The 20,446-nt window shown below is 43.7% G+C and overlaps 2 protein-coding genes across 2 annotated transcripts in view; both read left to right on the top strand.

Moving 5' to 3' along the window:
* Window positions 1–2,558, top strand: part of igfbp7 (insulin-like growth factor binding protein 7) — a 9,957-nt gene extending 7,399 nt beyond the window's left edge. The window contains exon 5 of the mRNA XM_046030786.1: window positions 2,202–2,558. Within this exon, the coding sequence (XP_045886742.1) occupies window positions 2,202–2,224 (23 nt within the window). The 3' untranslated portion in view covers window positions 2,225–2,558. The remainder of the gene's footprint in view (window positions 1–2,201) is intronic.
* Window positions 2,559–4,340: 1,782 nt separating this feature from the next.
* Window positions 4,341–20,446, top strand: part of polr2b (RNA polymerase II subunit B) — a 16,788-nt gene continuing 682 nt past the window's right edge. The window contains exons 1-24 of the mRNA XM_046030900.1: window positions 4,341–4,479; window positions 6,120–6,192; window positions 9,755–9,905; window positions 10,077–10,189; window positions 10,312–10,531; window positions 10,620–10,778; window positions 11,239–11,403; window positions 11,496–11,692; window positions 12,754–12,873; window positions 12,998–13,184; window positions 13,300–13,443; window positions 13,605–13,744; window positions 13,971–14,082; window positions 15,080–15,234; window positions 15,813–16,011; window positions 16,153–16,321; window positions 16,589–16,685; window positions 16,787–16,881; window positions 17,007–17,257; window positions 17,388–17,477; window positions 18,993–19,100; window positions 19,321–19,434; window positions 19,664–19,824; window positions 19,918–20,113. Of these exons, the coding sequence (XP_045886856.1) occupies window positions 4,461–4,479; window positions 6,120–6,192; window positions 9,755–9,905; window positions 10,077–10,189; window positions 10,312–10,531; window positions 10,620–10,778; window positions 11,239–11,403; window positions 11,496–11,692; window positions 12,754–12,873; window positions 12,998–13,184; window positions 13,300–13,443; window positions 13,605–13,744; window positions 13,971–14,082; window positions 15,080–15,234; window positions 15,813–16,011; window positions 16,153–16,321; window positions 16,589–16,685; window positions 16,787–16,881; window positions 17,007–17,257; window positions 17,388–17,477; window positions 18,993–19,100; window positions 19,321–19,434; window positions 19,664–19,824; window positions 19,918–20,113 (3,435 nt within the window). The 5' untranslated portion in view covers window positions 4,341–4,460. The remainder of the gene's footprint in view (window positions 4,480–6,119; window positions 6,193–9,754; window positions 9,906–10,076; window positions 10,190–10,311; window positions 10,532–10,619; window positions 10,779–11,238; window positions 11,404–11,495; window positions 11,693–12,753; window positions 12,874–12,997; window positions 13,185–13,299; window positions 13,444–13,604; window positions 13,745–13,970; window positions 14,083–15,079; window positions 15,235–15,812; window positions 16,012–16,152; window positions 16,322–16,588; window positions 16,686–16,786; window positions 16,882–17,006; window positions 17,258–17,387; window positions 17,478–18,992; window positions 19,101–19,320; window positions 19,435–19,663; window positions 19,825–19,917; window positions 20,114–20,446) is intronic.

The raw sequence follows: 20,446 nt of genomic DNA, 5'->3' as shown, positions 1-20,446 counted from the left end.
AACAAATTCTGGAAAGAATCTGGTAGATCTTGTTTCCTATATATAAACTTATGCATAAGTAAACATATTTGATAAATATTTACCTTATCAATAGGGAGAACTTTAAATTTATTATAAAGAGGGGCCGAAGGAGCGTATCTATTTGAATGTGAAATAAATCTGAGATATTTTTTCTGTATAACTAATAATTTCTTAAGGTGGGTAGGATAAGTAGCTGCCCAAACAATGTTGCAATAATTAATAAATGGAAACAAAAAACTATAATATAAGGTTAAAAATGCTGATGAATGAACCAAAGGACAAACCCTCCTCAATATGCCCAACATTTTAGCTGACCTCTTAGATACAAAATTGATATGGTTAGACCAATTAAGACCACTATCTATAATGACTCCTAAAAATCTGGTATGCTGAACCAATTCGATTTGAGTATTATTTATAAAGATCTTAGATAATTCAATTGGGTAATGTTTGCGAGTATTACAAAAAATCATAAAGTTACATTTTTTTATATTAAGAGTAAGTTTGTTCCATTGAAACCATTCCATAATATATGATAGTTCCTCGTTAACCATTTTTATTAGAATATTGAAGTCATGGTGCGAAGCTACAAGATTTGTATCATCAGCGAATAGAACTGGGAGGAGTTTGGTACAAGTCATAGGCATATCATTAATATAAATTAAAAATAAAAGAGGCCCCAAAATTGATCCTTGAGGGACCCCAATCTTAATTTGTGACTTCATTGATTCATAGCCTTCCAGGTAAACATATTGCTCTCTATTAGCTAAGTAGCTTCTAAACCATCTCAAGGCAACATCCTTCACTCCGTATCTACTAAGTTTAGCAATCAAAATATTGTGACTGACCGTATCAAATGCTTTACTCAAGTCCAGAAAGACTCCAATAGCATATTTTTTTATTGCAAAACTAATGAAGCTAACAGAGCTAACGATGCTAACAGAGCTAACAGAGCTAACAAAGCTAACACTGCTTACAGAGCTAATGAAGCTAACACCGCTAACACTCCTAGCAAAACTAACGAAGCTAACAGAGCTAACATTGCTAACATAGTTAACAAAGCTAACAGAGCTAACAAAGCTAAACAGAGCTAACGCTGCTAACAGAGCTAACAAAGCTAAACAGAGATAACACTGCTAACAGAGCTAACAAAGCTAACACTACTTACAGAGCTAACGATTCTAACAGAGCGGACGAAGCTAAACAGAGATAACGCTGCTAACAGAGCTAACACTACTAACAGAGCTAATGAAGCTAACACCGCTAACACTCCTAGCAAAACTAACGAAGCTAACAGAGCTAACATTGCTAACATAGTTAACAAAGCTAACAGAGCTAACAAAGCTAAACAGAGCTAACGCTGCTAACAGAGCTAACAAAGCTAAACAGAGATAACACTGCTAACAGAGCTAACAAAGCTAACACTACTTACAGAGCTAACGATTCTAACAGAGCGGACGAAGCTAAACAGAGATAACGCTGCTAACAGAGCTAACACTACTAACAGAGCTAATGAAGCTAACACCGCTAACACTCCTAGCAAAACTAACGAAGCTAACAGAGCTAACATTGCTAACATAGTTAACAAAGCTAACAGAGCTAACAAAGCTAAACAGAGCTAACGCTGCTAACAGAGCTAACAAAGCTAAACAGAGATAACACTGCTAACAGAGCTAACAAAGCTAACACTACTTACAGAGCTAACGATTCTAACAGAGCGGACGAAGCTAAACAGAGATAACGCTGCTAACAGAGCTAACACTACTAACAGAGCTAATGAAGCTAACACCGCTAACACTCCTAGCAAAACTAACGAAGCTAACAGAGCTAACATTGCTAACATAGTTAACAAAGCTAACAGAGCTAACAGAGCTAACAAAGCTAAACAGAGCTAACAAAGCTAACAACGCTAACAGAGCTAACAGAGCTAACGCTGCTAACAGAGCTAACGCTGCTAAACAGAACTAACAAAGCTTAACAGAGCTAACACTGCAAACAGAGCTAACACTGCTAACAGAGCTAACACTGCTAACACTGCTAACAGAGCTAACGTTGCTAACAGAGCGGACGAAGCTAAACAGAACTAACGAAGCTAACAGAGCTAACAAAGCTAAAAAGTGAAAATCTTTTGAAATAGGAATTAATTATTTATCCTGACTGATGATGTCATTTCCTTTCAGTGATGAAGGAAGATGAGCTGTGATCAGCTGATCAGAGATCGGTGAAGACGATCAGCTGAAGATGATCTGACATCTTTTCTTCATCTCTTTTATTGTAGTTCTGAATTTAAACTGTAGTTTCTATCATTTAGATTTTAATCATCTTTATTATCTTTTTCTCTTCTGAGCAGATAAACTGAAATCAGTCAGGCTTTTATTTTGGACTTTGGATAGCTGTAGGTAACCATAGCAACAGTATTGACGCACAAAATAAAACTATTGCTCGTCAGTGTGAGTATTAAACTTTCTTCAGTTTGTTTGTTTGTGGAAACTGAAATTCTAGTTTCTGTTTTTGTCTGAATAAAACCTATAAAAATGTTTTGTTGTGTTGAGCTGATCAATAATCAGTATTCCTGCTGTTTCACTTCTGAATAAATTGATGAGGTTAAAGTTTCCACTCTGCAGGTAAACTTCAGAGGATGGACAGCCTGGCTACGGACCAATCAGATCACAGGAAACATGACGTCACCGTCCCTGCAGGACAGAGTTCGTAATAAAGATCAAAAGAGATTTTATAGAGTTAATTTTGTTTTAATATTGTTTGTGTGAACAGATGAGCGAATACAACACTTTCCACAAAATGAAGATTTTTAAAAATTCCACAAATAACAAAAATATCTGTGGATAAATTAAATTTACAAATAAATTAACTACATTAACCTTCCAAACATTTGACGCTTTTGAACAGGCATTCGTGAGTCCCACTTATATTTTACGGTCTCAGCAGAGTGGTGATGGAACAGTGGATAAGACACATACCTTTGGTGTTCAATTCCCCACTGTGACACGTCCACCAGTGTGTCCCTGAGCAGGACTCTTAACCCCTCGTTGCTCCGGGCGACCTCTGACATGTATAGCAACTAAATGAATAAATGTTCACACCCGATATAATTTTATAGAATCAGTTTTATTTCAGAGAAACTTTTTCTTTGACTTTTGAACAACAGCAGCTGATTTTTAAAGACTGTTTCTTGATCTCAGGGCGGGACTGTTTTTAAATGTTTTATTAATTCATTTGAGTCTCAAAGCACCAACATGTCACTACTGAAAATAAGTGATAATTCATGTACATGGTAGTTGGTTTATTATTATACAGCAGGTTGTAACGAACAGGTTGAGACCTCCACAGATAATCAAGTGTGTGTTAAAATATGGTGACATCAAATAAAATAAAATACAGTCATTTATTTATATGAACGCACGTTCAGGCCGCTGAGTGAAGAATGCTTGATTTAAAAGTAATAATTCAGACACTGACATCATAAACCTGCAGCTGCTCTGTAGGAGCTCGTGGCGTTCACTGTTGTTTTCAACGCGACACCTTCTGGTCTTTTGAGATCAATACAAGCAAGTGACATGTTTAACTTGCATCTGAAACTTAAAGGTACCCTTATGTTAAACAGTGCATGCTTCACAGATGATCATCTAAGGAGACTCTGTCCACAACTCCTCCTGCCAAGCTTTTCTGGAATTCTAGATTATAAAATATTAAACGGAAGTCAGTTTGGAATATCAATAATCAATATTGTGTCACCAACAAAATTAGAGAACTCTCATTTAAATTTATACATTTGATTTATCCCGTGAACCAGGTGATCTCAAGGTTCATGAAAGATGCTGTGGAAAAGTGTGGCTTTTGTTTCGTGTTTTTGGTGAAGCTGAAACCATTTGTCATGTATATTTTTTTAATATCTCTGTAAGACATTGACTGGTTCAACTTTTATATTGCGGAAAAGAGACATTACGTGTTTTTTATGACAAGAATGATATTGATTGTAAAAGAAGATATAATTTGAACCTCTTTATTTTTTATGGAAAGTTTTATATTCACATGTGCAAATGGTGGAAGAAGAAAGTAAACATTACATTAATACTTTATTTGGTTTATAAGTCCAAACAGTTAAAATATGTAAAGACTTTTAGAATATTTTTCTGTAATGCCTTTGTTGTTTGTCACGTGATACCTCTTTGTTCTTTAGTTATAGTTATATTTTGTTATTTTATATCCTTTTGTCTTGCTTATAAAATGAAATAAAGATTTAAAAATATAAAAACAGAGCTCGTGGTGTTGCAGCGCCTCCTCTGGCCGCGCTGCGTCAGCGCTGCGTTCGGCGTCATCGCCGTAGGCCGGAAGTGACATATTTCTTCCGCGCGCTTCATCACAACGTTGTTTCGGAGTTTTGAGTTTGTTTGTATTTTAACATTTTCTGGAGGTGAAACATGTACGACCAGGACGAAGGTGAGCCGCTGCGTGTCCGCACCTGCAGAAACTTTATCAACAAACAGGCTGATTAACTTTATTAACACGGTAACGTCAGTTTTTAATCTGAAAACACGAAGCTCCGCAGCCGCTAGCTACTGTTAGCTGCTAATGCTAGCTGAACTGTTACAGAGCTAACGTGCTAACGTGCTAACAACATTGATGTCGGGATCGTTCACTAACACACAGGCTAACGTTAGCTTCAGCTGGAAGCCTCACCGACATGCTAACGGCAGCTAATGCTAATGGCGCGGTGCTTTGTTTCAGCTAGCAGGCTAACATGCTAATGAGCGGAGACAGAGAATAATAAAGTTCAGATTAAAACTCGGATAAATAACAGACACTGCTAACGATTTATAAAGCTGTTAGATACTCGATGAACGCGTTACTGAAGTACTGTTGGCACTAACATTTACTCACGTGTCTCTTTATCCAAAACAACTGACGTTTGTGGAGCAACACACAAGTGACAACTGGTGAGAGCTGTTAGCACGCGCAGCATCAGTGGAATAGACGCCTCCAGGAGCTTTCTGTTCTGAATCCATGGCCTTTAAATTGGAGCTGGTCCCGCTCTGCAGCTCCCACAGCTTCCACTCTTCAGGGAAGGCTTTCTACAAGACCTGGGAGCATCTGTGAGGTCAGATAGTGGCGAGGGGACCCGGCTCTAAGTCTTTAAAGGTGTTGGATTGGGTTGAGGTCAGGGCTCTTGCACACCAAACTCATCCAGCCGCCTTTATGGAGCTGCTTTGCGCACAGGCGGCACGGTCAGAGCAGAGAAGGGCCTTACTCAAAACGTTCACTCATAGCTGGAAGCATAGCGTTCTCCACAGCGGCTCAATATGTCACCCAACAGGCAGGCGGGTAACGTTCTCTCAAAGGCAGACTCGTCCACCAGACTGCAGGTGTAGACGCGGGATTCGTCACTGTACAAAGCACGTTTCCACTCCTCCAGGGTCCGGCGCTTTACAGCAGTCTGTCTGACGCTCGGCCGGCGTTGTGCTCGATGATGTGTGCACTGTTGGATGATGTTAAAGCCAGAGAAGTCTTTAAGCACTATTCGCCTCAACGACCCCGCTCTGGAACGTGGTCTGCGCCTTGTGGCCGAGCTGCCGTGGTCCCTAAACGCTTTACTTTAATACCACTTAGAGCTGATCGTGAAATATCTGGAGGGAAGGCATTTCAAGATCTCACTGTTGTAACGGTGGCGTCCTGTTGCAGCCCGACGAATCGGTGAGCTCTTTAGAACGACCCATTCTTTATCAAACATAAGCAGACTGCAGGACCAGCTGCTTGGTTTGACACACCTGTGCCAACACCTGAATTCACCAAGAAGGAGCTGCGTCTCAGTACGTTTATACGTATAGTGTATTTATGGATCAGCGCCGTCACAGATGAGTGTGTTGCGATAACAGTGTCTCTCTGGTAGGAAGCGTTAGTCAGAAACTTTAATCTTCAGTCTCACCAGAAAACATTAAATACAACCTGAGCAAGAACAAAACAAACAACTAAAAAGTGTTGCAGTGAAATTAAACGTGAATTCAGTGAAAATGTAAATATCGTCAGAGGTAACGGGTCAGCGACAGACACTGATCAGTGATGTTTGTTTGTTTGTTTGTCAGATAATCAGTACGATGAGGACGATGATGAAATCACTCCAGATTTGTGGCAGGAGGCGTGCTGGATCGTCATCAGGTAAACTCACCTGCATCACACCCAGAGCCGGCGTCAGCCTGAGCTCAGCAGGGGGGCAGTAATCTTCACTGGGTGGGCACTAGGGATGGGGAAATATTTCGGATATCCTGTTGTGATGCAAACCGACTCCTCCTTCACGACTCTATCATAAACAAAGTTAACAGCACACTGACGGGAGAATGGACAGCGCAAAACTGAACTACAAACTAAATTGATTGTCTCATCACAGCACAACTCAAAATAGTGCACTTGGACAGTAGGCTACGTAATACCAGTTAGATAAATACACTAACAACCGGCCTCCATGAAACTTTAATTTGAACGCACAGTTAGAGGAGCTGAAGACTCCGCTTGTGAGCTGATTGGAGCTTCTTGAGAATGTTGAACTAGTCCGGCATGAAGCGCTCCGGTGTTCTGAGAACACCTTTTTGAATCAGAAGAAGGAGCTTTATTGCAAAGTAATGTTTAGGTCCTGGGAGATGATGGTGCCCACATACAAGGAATTTGTTTTGGTGTTAAGGTGCTACACGCAGACAAACATGCAGTTGACATAAATAAATGTAGAAATATATAAATATGGAATAGACAATGCAAGTTATATAAGAATATTAAAAAGAATAGAGAAACACAACTATTTGCAGAACATGTGCATTATTCTGGGTTTGTGTGTTGCAAAGAAATATGTAAATTGTGAATATAAAACAACGATTAACATCCATCCATCATCAACCGCTTATCCTGCGTACAGGGTCGCATTGACAACGATTAACAAATAACAACAAATGTGCCAGGTTTGTGCATGATATGAAATGAAACCGTGTTTAAATGTGCAGAGACATTTGTATTGTTTGAAGGGGGGGGGTGTCAGTAGGGGGCCCGGGTCTTGTTAATGAGGCAGCAGACGGGTAGAAGCTGTTTGTGGTGAGAGGGTGGGAGGAGTCAGCTGCAATCTTTCCTGCTCGCCTCAGAGTCCTGGAGGCGTACAGGTCCTGAAGAGAAGGAAGATTGCAGCCAATCAGCTTCTCTGCAGAGCGAATGATGCGCTGCAGCCTGCCCTTGTCCCTGGCGGTGGCAGCAGCGTACCAGATGGTGATGGAGGAGGTGAGGATGGACTCAATGATGGCGGTGTAGAAGTGCACCATCATTGTCTTTGGCAGGCTGAACGTCTTCAGCTGCTGCAGGAAGTACATCCTCTGCTGGGCCTTCTTGGTGAGGGAGGTGATGCTCAGCTCCCACTTGAGGTCCTGGGAGATGATGGTGCCCAGGAAGCAGAAGGAGTCCACAGTGGAGACGGGGGAGTCACTCAGGATGATGGGGGAGGGTGGGGCTGGGCTCTTCCTGAAGTCCACGACCATCTCCACTGTCTTCAGAGCGTTGAGCTACAGACTGTTCTGGCTGCACCAGGTCACCAGATGGTCGATCTCCCTCCTGTAGGCGAACTCGTCCCCACCAGATGAGCCCAATGAAGGTGGTGTCGTCCTCAAACCTCAGCTGTCTGAGCTTAGCTGTGAACCAGGGTTTGTCATTGTTATAACTCTTCCTGGTTAATGTTGGAATGCAGCTGTCCTCACAGAAGCTGATGTAGGACGTCACAGCCTCTGTAAACTCGTCCAGATTGTTGATAGCAGTCTTGAAAACATCCCAACATGACAGAGGAGAACAAATTTTTGCAGGTCGCGGTAGAAGCACCAAATACAAAGGCCAGCTGGAGGCTGTCAGCGCTAGAGCCCGACCGATATGGGTTTTTGGGGGCCGATGCCGATATTAAAGAGAAAAAGAGCTAATTTATGAGCCGATATTTAGATTTAGAGAATGATTTGGATAGCAGACCCCTTTACTGGATAAACTACACGTAGAACAGGCCGATATTGAAAGCTGGGATGTATGTGGGCTTAGGGCTGGACAATATGGCCAAAAATGTTATCACCATAAAAAGTTTGATATCGACAAGTATCAGATCGTTATATCTTTTGAGTTTAAAGGCTGATTTTTGCTCCTCAGTGAAAGTTGAAGAAGCCTGATGGTTAATTGTAGTCAATTTAAACTCTTCTTTATGGTCAGAAAATAACAAACATTTGATTCCAAACAGTGGATCACTTCTCAAATCTAACGGAGAACATTCAAAACATTTATGATAAAATCTTTTTCAACAAATAAGCACGAGTAAAATTAAGTAAAAGCTTTTTTTCTGTCCTTTTTCCTCAACAAAAGAAACATCTTGGTAAAAAATTCAGTCCTAATTCATGTGTTTTCAAGTGAATCAAATCAAACATTTATTGAATATTTATTGAACATTTGTTATATTGTTATTGAAAAAAATTATATTGCGATAATTATTGTTTTATTGTCCAGCCATATGTGGGCTATAAAACCTTTTCCTAAAGGGATTATGTTAATAAAATAGATTACTGTCTCAAAAAGTGAACACGTAAACAATTGCACATCAATAAATATTTGCTGCTGGAAGGTGCAACTTTTTCAGCTGTCTGTAAACAGAGAGAGAATAAAAGCATGTGTGTTTCACTTTACACATAATCTGCCATAATTTCAATGTAGCAGTTCATCCCTTTACCTGCACAAACCATTTAACCACCGTCGGTATAAATCATGCCGTCTAGGATCCAGTGAGCTGCTGTTGAATGACTCTAATACTACATGACTCTCTACAACGAGGACCTGCAGCTTTGAGATTTCATTTAACTAACGTTATAACTACAACCAGAACCGTTACGGCTCTGTCACATGACGCTGAAGTTAGCTTCCGATTCAGCAGTTAAGGGGAAAGTTAAGTGAAAGTTAACTTACGTTGCTGAGCGACCGATTCTCCGTTTTTTTGCACCTCTTCCTGCTGTGAAAGCCCTAATGCTATCTGAAACACTGTTAGATTTGACATTTTTTTATTTTATTTTTGCAAATGAATAAAGGGCAATTTCACTGCTTTTTCTCCACATGTAGACCACAATAGATCAGGTCCAGATCCAAAACCACTATACGTAGAGCTCTCAAATCTGGACTAGATTGTCCCACAGAGGTTAAAGTTTCTTTTAAACATGAACTAGGGACAAATGTGGACCGTTCAGTAGAACTGCCACACTGTTTGAAATAAATCTACAGTTACGTCTGTCGGCAGCTTCCGTAACATTAACCTGCTGTGAGCTGGTAGGAAGCCGGAGAGGGCAGAGAACAACGGGAGGGTTCGCGAGTCATGAATGTTTTCAGTGAAGTGACCGGCTCTGTTTTTATTATTAAAGTCATGTAATTGACAAAAGACCGACTCACCGCTCACACAGCCCTCTGTCAGCTGATTGTTTTCTTCTGTGGTTTATGTGGTGAGGCAGTGTTGTTAACATGAGAGCTGCAGCTGGTCGCCCTCTGGTGGGCAAACTATGCAACACCCATGACATGAGTGAAGGATCTGACTCTAGGTTTCTTTTTTTAATAGTCATATATCTGCCGTTATAAACGGCCGATGCCGAATCATGAAATGATTTTTTTCTGTTCTGAGTTGTTTGTGTTTGCACAGCTCTTATTTTGACGAAACTCTTTCTGTTTCCTCTGGCAGCTCTTATTTTGACGAGAAGGGTCTGGTGCGGCAGCAGCTGGATTCGTTCGATGAGTTCATCCAGATGTCTGTTCAGAGGATCGTGGAGGATGCTCCGCCCATCGACCTGCAGGCTGAAGCCCAGCACACCTCAGGCGAGGTGGAGGAGCCGGTGAGGAATAATACCTGGGACTGGATCAGGACCAGAACCAGGACCTGGTTTGGAACGTTTAGAGACGCTCAGAGCGACCTCTTTTAGTTGTTGTCTTCGGGGTCTGTGCAGCAGGGTCCTGGTTTAGGATCAGCTCTGTGACGTCTCTCTGTCCTTTATTTTCTGTTTCAGCCTCGTTACCTGCTGAAGTTTGAGCAGATCTACCTGTCCAAGCCCACCCACTGGGAGAGAGACGGCGCTCCGTCACCCATGATGCCCAACGAAGCCCGACTACGAAACCTCACGTAGGTCTCACCTGTTCTTTTTACTCGCGTCTCACCTGTTCTTTTTACTCGCGTCTCGACTGGTCTCACCTGTTCTTTTTACTCGCGTCTCACCTGGTCTGTGTTACTGTGTGACCCCCCAGGTACTCGGCGCCCCTGTACGTTGACATCACAAAGACCATCATAAAGGAGGGGGAGGACCAGCTGCAGACTCAGCATCAGAAGACCTTCATCGGCAAAATTCCCATCATGCTTCGCTCCACCTACTGTCTGCTGAGTGGCCTGACAGACAGAGACCTGTGTGAGCTCAACGAGTGTCCGCTCGACCCCGGAGGTTATTTCATCATCAACGGCTCCGAGAAGGTACGCCGTGACATCACGTGACGTCACTGAGAGGCTCTCTGCTGAGATTCTTGAAATGGTGGTTGTGACTGGTCCCTGCTGGTTTCAGGTGCTGATCGCTCAGGAGAAGATGGCCACCAACACGGTGTACGTGTTTGCCAAGAAGGACTCAAAGTACGCCTACACGGGCGAGTGCCGGTCCTGTCTGGAGAACTCGTCCCGTCCCACCAGCACCATCTGGGTCAGCATGATGGCCAGAGGAGGACAGGTGAGTCCTCATGTTCACAGGAGTCATTAGTAATTTATTATATTTCCACATGACCTGTGTTTAATATAATAAGTATGTTCATATAGAATAATATGATATGATGGCCGGGGAAACGTCTCCAGCCTGAATAGAACAGAGCTGCAGGTTTCTGGGAGTTTGTTCCAGGAGAATAAAAACTGAACGCTGCTTCTCCAGGTCTGGGCTGGACTCTGGGGACAGAAAGCAGACCTGATCCCGGAGCAGCTGAGAGGGATCAGCCCTGAACCATTGAGTGTTTTATAAACCAGCAGCAGGATGTTAAACAGGGCGGCTCGGCTGTCCTCACTCCTTTTATTACATTAACTTAATATTTAAATAAGACTGAGACAGAACGTCATCAGTTACATGCCGCCATCTTTTTATGCAGCGTTACCGACCAATCGGAGGACAGATGTGATTGATTATTGCTCGTCTCTCTCAGGGGGTGAAGAAGAGCGCGATTGGTCAGAGGATCGTGTCCACGCTGCCGTACATCAGACAGGAAGTTCCCATCATCATCGTGTTTCGAGCGCTGGGCTTCGTGTCGGACAGAGACATCCTGGAACACATCATCTACGACTTCGACGACCCCGAGATGATGGAGATGGTCAGTCTCATTATCAGTTATTGATCGGGTAGTCATTGTTAGCCCTGCCCACGTGGCCGTGGTTGTCACCGGTGATGTCTCTGCGTTTCCAGGTGAAGCCGTCTCTGGACGAAGCGTTTGTCATCCAGGAGCAGAACGTGGCGTTAAACTTTATCGGCTCCAGAGGAGCCAAACCCGGCGTGACGAAAGAGCGAAGAATCAAATACGCTAAAGAAGTTCTGCAGAAAGAGATGCTGCCGCACGTCGGCGTCAGCGACTTCTGTGAGACCAAGAAGGCGTACTTCTTAGGGTGAGTCACACCTGAGGAGGCTCACCTGCTCAGACACCACAGGTGATGTACAGCAGGGGCCGATACGGGGTTTCACCGGCCGACGCCAAACATGGTGCACAGGTGTCAGCAGGGTGCGAACTATACAGTAACAACCGGGGGGTCAGCTGTCGCAGGTCAAAAAGAAAACCCAGTACAGCGCAGGCGCGGGCTTCAGTGAACTAGAATCCTTCAAAGCTCACAATATCGTTGCTTATTTAACTAATGTGTGCAGTCTGTAGATGATGTAGGAGCCAAAATAGCAGTTTTTGTTTATATTTAAAGAACAGTAGTTATTATTTTTAGGCTTCCCATGTTTTTGGTTATAGTTCTGATTCACTGATGTGATGGACAGTTTGGCCACTGATTAGCAAATCAGCCTCACCTTAGTAGCGGTGGGTGTGGTATAATTAATAAAGGGAAGTTTGAAACAGGAGTGAAGGCCCTAGCTTTAGTTGAGACCAAACAGTTTTTTAACCTTGTCTCACCTTATTTCATATCATCTTTGAGTCTGTAGGTTACTATTTATTTTCCCTCATTTACACTACACACACATACGCTAGCCTACAATGTTTTGGTAGGTCAAGTTTATTTCAATAGGTAGGATATTAGGATTAGATTGTTATTTCCAAACGGCGAAGGCAGAATGCTGGATTCAAAAAAGGAACAAAGGTGCGTTGAAACTACTCTTCTAGGGCTGGGGCAGTGGCTATAATATTGGAACGGGATAGCCACTACAGATGATGATAAATCAAATTCATTACACCAGGAGTTAGGAAATGGTACGGTCCATTTTAGGGGTGTCTGAAATCGTATTTCTAGATTCTTGAATATAAGGTGAATATATTGTAATATTTACAATGACAGTTAAGACCCCCCCCTGAACTGTTGTTTTTGCCTCTTTTGGGGGGGGTACAAGCCATAATTAACCCCCCCAATCCCCCCCGTAATTTGAAGCATGGGTGTCTGTTTATTACTGTGTGTATTACTGAGTTTGCAGTGTGTGTATAACTGTGTATAACTGTGTACTTGTGTGTTTTCAGGTACATGGTCCACAGGTTGTTGCTGGCCGCTCTCGGCAGACGGGAGCTGGACGACAGAGATCACTACGGCAACAAGAGGCTGGACCTTGCCGGGCCGCTATTGGCCTTCCTGTTCAGAGGGTGGGGCTTCTTTTACTCGCTGTCATCACACCGGACCTTTGACCTTTGACCTCGCTCTTACCTGTTAACACATGTTTTCTACGCTGACTTTAAAGGAAATAATGAAACTGTCTCTGGTGTTCAGAATGTTCAAGAACCTGCTGAAGGAGATCCGGATCTACGCTCAGAAGTTCATCGACAGAGGAAAAGACTTCAACCTGGAGCTCGCCATCAAAACCCGGATCATCTCAGACGGCCTCAAATACTCGCTGGCCACCGGAAACTGGGGCGACGTGAAGAAGGCTCACCAGGCCAGAGCCGGCGTGTCACAGGTGAGACCACATGGCTCCACCTGAAAGCGGCGTCGGGCCGACACCTTCAGGCTTCATCGGCTCAGCTTCAGATTGAATCAGAGGTGGTCTCAGGATTGTTTGTTTCTGCTTGTAGGTGTTGAATCGGCTGACCTTTGCGTCCACCCTGTCCCACCTCCGGCGCGTCAACTCGCCAATCGGCAGAGACGGCAAACTGGCGAAACCCCGGCAGCTGCACAACACGCTGTGGGGGATGGTGTGTCCGGCTGAGACGCCCGAGGTAAAGACCACGGGGCCCTGAACAACATTAAAACGTGTAGGAGAATATCTGAACAGGCTTCTCACAGGAACAACCAGCCTGATGTCAGAGCTGCCGCACGCTGGACGAACTGTATGCATTGATCCATCAGTCACTGATGAACTAGTTCACCTGTGTTTCAGGGTCACGCTGTGGGTCTGGTGAAGAACTTGGCCCTCATGGCCTACATCTCTGTGGGGTCCCAGCCGTCTCCCATCCTGGAGTTTCTGGAGGAGTGGAGTATGGAGAACCTGGAGGAGATCTCCCCCGCCGCCATCGCAGAGTCAGTTTCTTTCAGAACAGCCTCTTCAGATTGTTTTATTTAGTCCGAGAGACGATGGAGTTCATTCCCTGACCTGCAGATGGCAGCATCACTTTCTGTTGTAATGAAAACAGGGAGCTCAACCCTCCCAGACTTTATCATTAACTGCAGAGTTCAGTGGCTTGTTATTAACTGACTTGTTGAATCTCTGCGTGATTTTTATTTGCTTTGCGTTTTAACGTTTTAGTGCCACTAAGATCTTTGTGAACGGCTGCTGGGTTGGAATCCACAAAGATCCCGAACAGCTGATGAACACACTGAGGAAACTCCGCAGACAGATGGACATCATCGTGTCTGAGGTAAATCCACATCTTCTGATCAAGAGCCAGATAGATTATACCTTATTACTTTGTGTTGTGGAGCTTAAAACTACAGTGAGCAGCTCTATTAGGAAATAATTTAGTTATTTCTAAAAATGAAAGGCCGGCTGCTACTAACAATTATTTTTATTGTTGATTGACTGTTAATTATTTTCTACATAAATAGATTAGTTGTTTGGTCTATAAAATGTCAGAAAATGCTGAAAAATTAATGTGTTTCCGGAAACCCGAGAAGACGTCCTCAAATATCTTGTTTTGTCCACAACCGAAAGAATTCAGTTTTCTGTTATGGATGAGGAAAGAAACCAGGAAATATTCACAGTGAAGAAGTTTGACCGTTGCCTGCTGGTGCCTTTTGAGATACCTGGTTGTTAGTGACTGTTAAAGGGCCATGTACTGAATAACACGGTAGGGCTGCAGCCAATACGATGATGTTAGTACTCAAATCTTCTACAGATTATTTAAACGACTGCATCGTGCAGTACTTTAGCTTGGCGGCAGCGATTAATCGATGAATCGTTTCAGCCCTATAACACGGTTCCTTTGCAGGGTTGACTGGTTCATAACTAAAAGAATCTTTCAGACTTGCACGCTGACGTCAAACCGTTGCTGTACATCACTGTTTGGCATCCCATCACAATATCAGACTTTTCAACTGGAATTATTGAAATAATAGTTTTATTTTCAGATTTATTTCTTTATTAAGGTATTTATTTCTTTGATTTAGATGGTTAGTTAAACAGTTTATAAAGATAATAGGCAGATTCATCACCTGCTCCAAACCATTTTTATTACATTCACCTTTAAAATCCCTACAATCTAGAAACAAAACATTTGTTAAGTGTTTTAAAGATGAACCTCGTCATAGGGGAAGTCAGCCAAGTCACGGTGGTTTTTGGTCTGCAGGTGGGATTTTGATGACATTAAGAAACATAATTTCCCAGCTCAGGAATCCTGCTGGTTCTGAATTTTTCAGGTGTCGATGATCCGAGACATCAGAGAGCGGGAGATCAGAATCTACACTGACGCCGGACGAATCTGCCGACCGCTGCTGATCGTTGAGAAACAAAAGCTACTGCTCAAAAGACGGCACATCGACCAGCTGAAAGAGAGAGAGTACAACAACTATAGGTAAGACTGTACACGTGAGACGAGTACGACACCCGGTTGTTCTTCAGCTTTTGCTGCAGACTTTCCCGGTTGTTCTTCAGCTTTTGCTGCAGACTTTCCCGGTTGTTTTTCAGATGCAGACTTATCTATCTGGTTGTTTTTCAGCTGTAGACTTTCCCAGTTGTTTTTCAGCTTTTGCTGCAGACTTTCCCGGTTGTTTTTCAGCTTTTGCTGCAGACTTTCCCGGTTGTTTTTCAGCTGCAGACTTACCTATCTGGTTTTTTTTCAGCTGTAGACTTTCCCGGTTGTTTTTCAGATGCAGACTTATCTATCTGGTTGTTTTTCAGCTGTAGACTTTCCCAGTTGTTTTTCAGCTTTTGCTGCAGACTTTCTCGGTTGTTTTTCAGCTGCAGACTTACCTATCTGGTTGTTTTTCAGCTGTAGACTTTCCCAGTTGTTTTTCAGCTTTTGCTGCAGACTTTCTCGGTTGTTTTTCAGCTGCAGAATTTCCCGGGTTATTCGTCAGGTGTTACTGGCTTGTGTTCATGGGTTTCTGTAGTAAAGCTGTTGTTTGTCTTTTGTTTGTTTGTGGCGGTTAGCTGGCAGGACTTGGTGGCGAGCGGCGTTGTGGAGTACATCGACACTCTGGAGGAAGAGACGGTGATGCTTGCTATGACCCCTGATGACCTCCAGGAGAAAGGCGTGGCATACTGCTCCACCTACACGCATTGTGAGATCCACCCATCCATGATTCTCGGAGTCTGTGCTTCCATCATCCCCTTCCCCGACCACAACCAGGTACACCAAAACTAAACAAAGGTTGACAACTCATTTCGGGTTTCACCTGAATGATGATAATGAAGGAAGATTACCTATCCGTGATGCACCACTAGTGTTCAGTGACATGTTCCTTCAGGTTTGTTTGCTCTTGTTGTTCAGTCTCCCAGGAACACATACCAGTCTGCTATGGGCAAACAAGCCATGGGTGTCTACATCACCAACTTCCACGTACGAATGGACACGCTGGCTCACGTATTGTACTACCCTCAGAAACCGCTGGTCACCACCCGATCCATGGAGTACCTGCGCTTCAGAGAGCTGCCCGCAGGTAACACACACCTGTACAGTCAGACTGATAACATTTAAAGAGAGCTGCCCGCAAAACTGTCCCAAGCACTCACTAGATGACAGGAGATACGAGAATGAAATTTATAAAGCTGTGGAGAAGTGCACGTCAGCCCATTATTTTCTTATAAAAACAGGTGAGTCTCCATACTTTACCTGAAACCAGGTGAGTCTGTTTGTGTTTTCAGGTGACCTGTCTGCCAGACGTCTTCTGTGGGTCTCTAACTGAAACGTTCTTCTTGTTCTTTAGGGATCAACTCCATTGTGGCGATTGCCTCATACACGGGATACAATCAGGAGGACTCTGTGATCATGAACAGGTCGGCCGTGGATCGAGGCTTCTTCAGGTCAGTTACCAACTTCTACTCCCCGAGTGTCTGTTGCCAACTCACCCCGAGCGTTTGTTTGTCTGTTTTTGTTCTTTAAATCAGTTTTTTTCCCCCTGTAGGTCTGTTTTCTATCGATCCTACAAAGAGCAGGAGTCTAAGAAAGGATTTGATCAGGAGGAGATCTTTGAGAAGCCGACCCGTGAAACCTGTCAGGGTAAGAACTGAGTCTGCTGTAAACACCTGTCAATCGTCTCAGGTGTGATAGCAGCGTCCAGTCACATGCTGTGGGCGGGGCTATTCTTATGTCACACTTCGAGAACAAATGAAATTCCCCCTCAGGTATGAGACACGCCATCTATGACAAGCTGGACGACGACGGGCTCATCGCACCCGGCGTTCGTGTCTCCGGCGAGGATGTGATCATCGGGAAGACTGTGACGCTGCCGGAGAACGATGATGAGCTGGACAGCACCAACCGACGCTACACCAAGAGGGACTGCAGCACCTTTCTAAGAACCAGTGAGACTGGCATTGTGGACCAGGTCATGGTGACTCTGAACCAGGAGGGTTACAAGTTCTGCAAGATCAGGGTGAGAGAATTCACACCACACCTGAGACCCCTGACGACCCCTGACACATCTGAGGCACCTGATGAAACACCTAATTGGCAGAGTCTTTATGAGGAGATGGTTTTTCTGACAAGCTTCATGTTTGCTGCAGGTTCGCTCAGTCCGGATTCCTCAGATTGGAGACAAGTTCGCCAGCCGACACGGACAGAAGGGAACCTGTGGGATCCAGTACAGACAGGAGGTAAACAGGAAGTAAACAGACGGGAGGGGGGGGGGAAACAGGAAGTAAACAGAGGATGAAGCCAGATTAATAGATTAGCTGGGTGTGTTGAGTCCTGTGGAGGCGGCGCTCTTTCAGCCTTGCGGCACTGCGTGTAAGAGCTTGATGTTTCAGTCAGCAATAAACGGGAGGCGCTGAGAGTGCGTTGGATCGTAAAATAAATAGTAACTCAGGAGTTTACAGTTTTCTGCCAGCATCCCTCTCTCTTTTGTTTTTTAGCATTCTTCACAGCTGTCTGTTATATCATCCTGTTCCTCGTTACGCAGCATCTATTTGGTCTATTTTATGGACGTTATCTTTGCCAGAGGTGGACTAAGTATTCAGTTCCTTTACTGCAGTAAAAGTACTAATACCTCACTGGAAAAATACACTGTATGTGTATTAAGTATGTGAATATAATCAGGAAAATTTACATAAAGTATTAAAAGTAAAAGTACTTAATGCCGAAAGAAAAATGACTGTTGTACTATTATATATGAGATTATTATTCCTCATGCATTCATGTAAAGCAGGATTTTACTGCAGTAGTTGTTGAAGATCAACTATTTTGTATCTGACTGCAGTTTATCATTATTCTCATGGATTAATCTGTTGATTCTTTTCTCCATTAATCAGTTGCAAAGATGATGAGAAATGTTGTCCCAGTTCCTCAGAGTCCAAAGAGACTCCTTCACAATGTTTGTTCTGTCACTTTAAACCTCAAAATGATTTAAAACACTTTAAAATAATCAAAAGGAAAAGCAGCAGATTTTCACATCAGATGTTTTTACATGAAAAAGTAAATTAAAATAGTTGACAATTAAATTTCTGTCAACCAACTAAAGTACCAGCTGTACTTGTATAAACTGTTTAATTTATAACTGAACATCATATGTTTGTGTGTAAAAATCTGATTTTGTAAAGTAACTGAAGCTGTCAGATACATGTAGTGAAGTAAAAAGTCCAACATCTCCCTCTGAGATGGAGCAGAATTGAAGGAAACCAGGAGAAACCTCTCATTTGTATTTAAGTACAGTATTTTAGTAAATATACTAAGTTACTGTCACCACGGATCACATAAGAAGCGTCCAGCTGGCTTCAGGACCCGGTGCTCTGTTTAAATGCTTCTCACGAGGCGTCGGTCTGATGATGAATCTGCTGATGGACTCTGTGACAAACTGCTGACAGAAACAGACGCTTTAAATTTAGATTCAGACACAGTGAGACGTGTTTACCCGGCGGTGTTCTCGCTGCACAGAGCCGCTGAATCACTGAACTGATGCAGAAACCACGACCCGGTGACCCTCTGAAGTCATAACAGTTTAGTCCAGAAACAGGATGTGAAACAGGTGTTTTATAGTTTGATGTTAAAGAGAGAGTGATCTCAGCAGCAAACATGAGATCATGTGAACCAACAACACAGCATCGGGTTTAGAGCTGATCAATGATGATGATCAGATGTCACCTACAGGCTGATGGATGTGTTGTGTGTTGCAGGACATGCCGTTCACCTGCGAGGGAATCACACCTGACATCATCATCAACCCTCACGCCATCCCGTCCAGAATGACAGTCGGCCATCTGATCGAGTGTCTGCAGGGCAAGGTAGTGACCAGTAAATATATACAGTGGTAATAATCAGTATATTTATTATAATAATTTTATAATGGTAATCAATTCTAAACACCTGGTAATTATCAGGATCAAATATTATCAGTTGTGTGATTAATAACCTTGAATAGTTTCAGCAGGTTATCGACTCCCTGATTATCGACTTGCAGGTGCCTGTGTTTATTTCTGTTTCTTTATTTCTGTTTTGTTTCAGGTTTCTGCTAACAAAGGTGAGATCGGCGACGCCACGCCGTTTAACGACGCCGTCAACGTGCAGAAAGTGTCGAACCTGCTGTCTGAATACGGATATCACCTGAGAGGAAATGAGGTCACTGTTTACTTCCTGTTAACCTCGTTCTGTGTTTTAAATCACGATGCCAGCTCAACATTGTTATTATGTCTGTCAGCCTGACAGCTGCGAGCTAGCGTTAGCTTTGCTGCAGAGACACACGAGATAATAAATAAACACAAACCTGTCAGTATTATTGATCTGCTCTGTGTGACGGGTTCACGGAGAGTAGGCTGGAGTTGATCAGTGATTATCGATCTGTGATCAGGTTCTATACAATGGGTTCACGGGGAGGAAGCTGACGTCTCAGATCTTCATCGGCCCGACTTATTATCAGCGTCTGAAGCACATGGTGGACGATAAGATCCACTCGAGGGCCCGGGGCCCTGTCCAGATCCTCAACAGGCAGCCAATGGAGGGACGATCACGGTGAGCAAGACACCTTTTTACCTGTCTGTGTTACCTAACCTGTCTGAGCGATCTGCCTGTCTCAACTGTCCATCTCACCTGTCTGTCTCTCAGGGACGGCGGTCTGCGCTTCGGAGAGATGGAGCGTGACTGTCAGATCGCTCACGGAGCGGCTCAGTTCCTCAGAGAACGTCTGTTTGAGGCGTCTGATCCGTATCAGGTTCATGTGTGTAACCTGTGTGGATTGATGGCCATCGCCAACACGCGGACGCACACGTACGAGTGTCGAGGCTGCCGCAACAAGACACAGGTAAACACGATCAGTTACCAGTCACCACGAGAGCCAGGTGAACACGATCAGTTACCAGTCACCACGAGAGCCAGGTGAACACGATCAGTTACCAGTCACCACGAGAGCCAGGTGAACGCGATCAGTTACCAGTCGCCACGAGAGCCAGGTGAACGCGATCAAGTTTACCAGTCGCCACGAGAGCCAGGCGAACGCGATCAAGTTTACCAGTCGCCACGAGAGCCAGGCGAACGCTATCAAGTTTACCAGTCGCCACGAGAGCCAGGCGAACGCTATCAAGTTTACCAGTCGCCACGAGAGCCAGGCGAACGCTATCAAGTTTACCAGTCGCCA

The sequence above is a fragment of the Micropterus dolomieu genome, linkage group LG19 (assembly GCF_021292245.1).
Source record: "Micropterus dolomieu isolate WLL.071019.BEF.003 ecotype Adirondacks linkage group LG19, ASM2129224v1, whole genome shotgun sequence".
NCBI lineage: Eukaryota > Metazoa > Chordata > Actinopteri > Centrarchiformes > Centrarchidae > Micropterus > Micropterus dolomieu.
The sequence above is the reverse complement of the archived record's forward strand: the minus strand, read 5'-3'. Positions and strand labels throughout refer to the sequence as shown.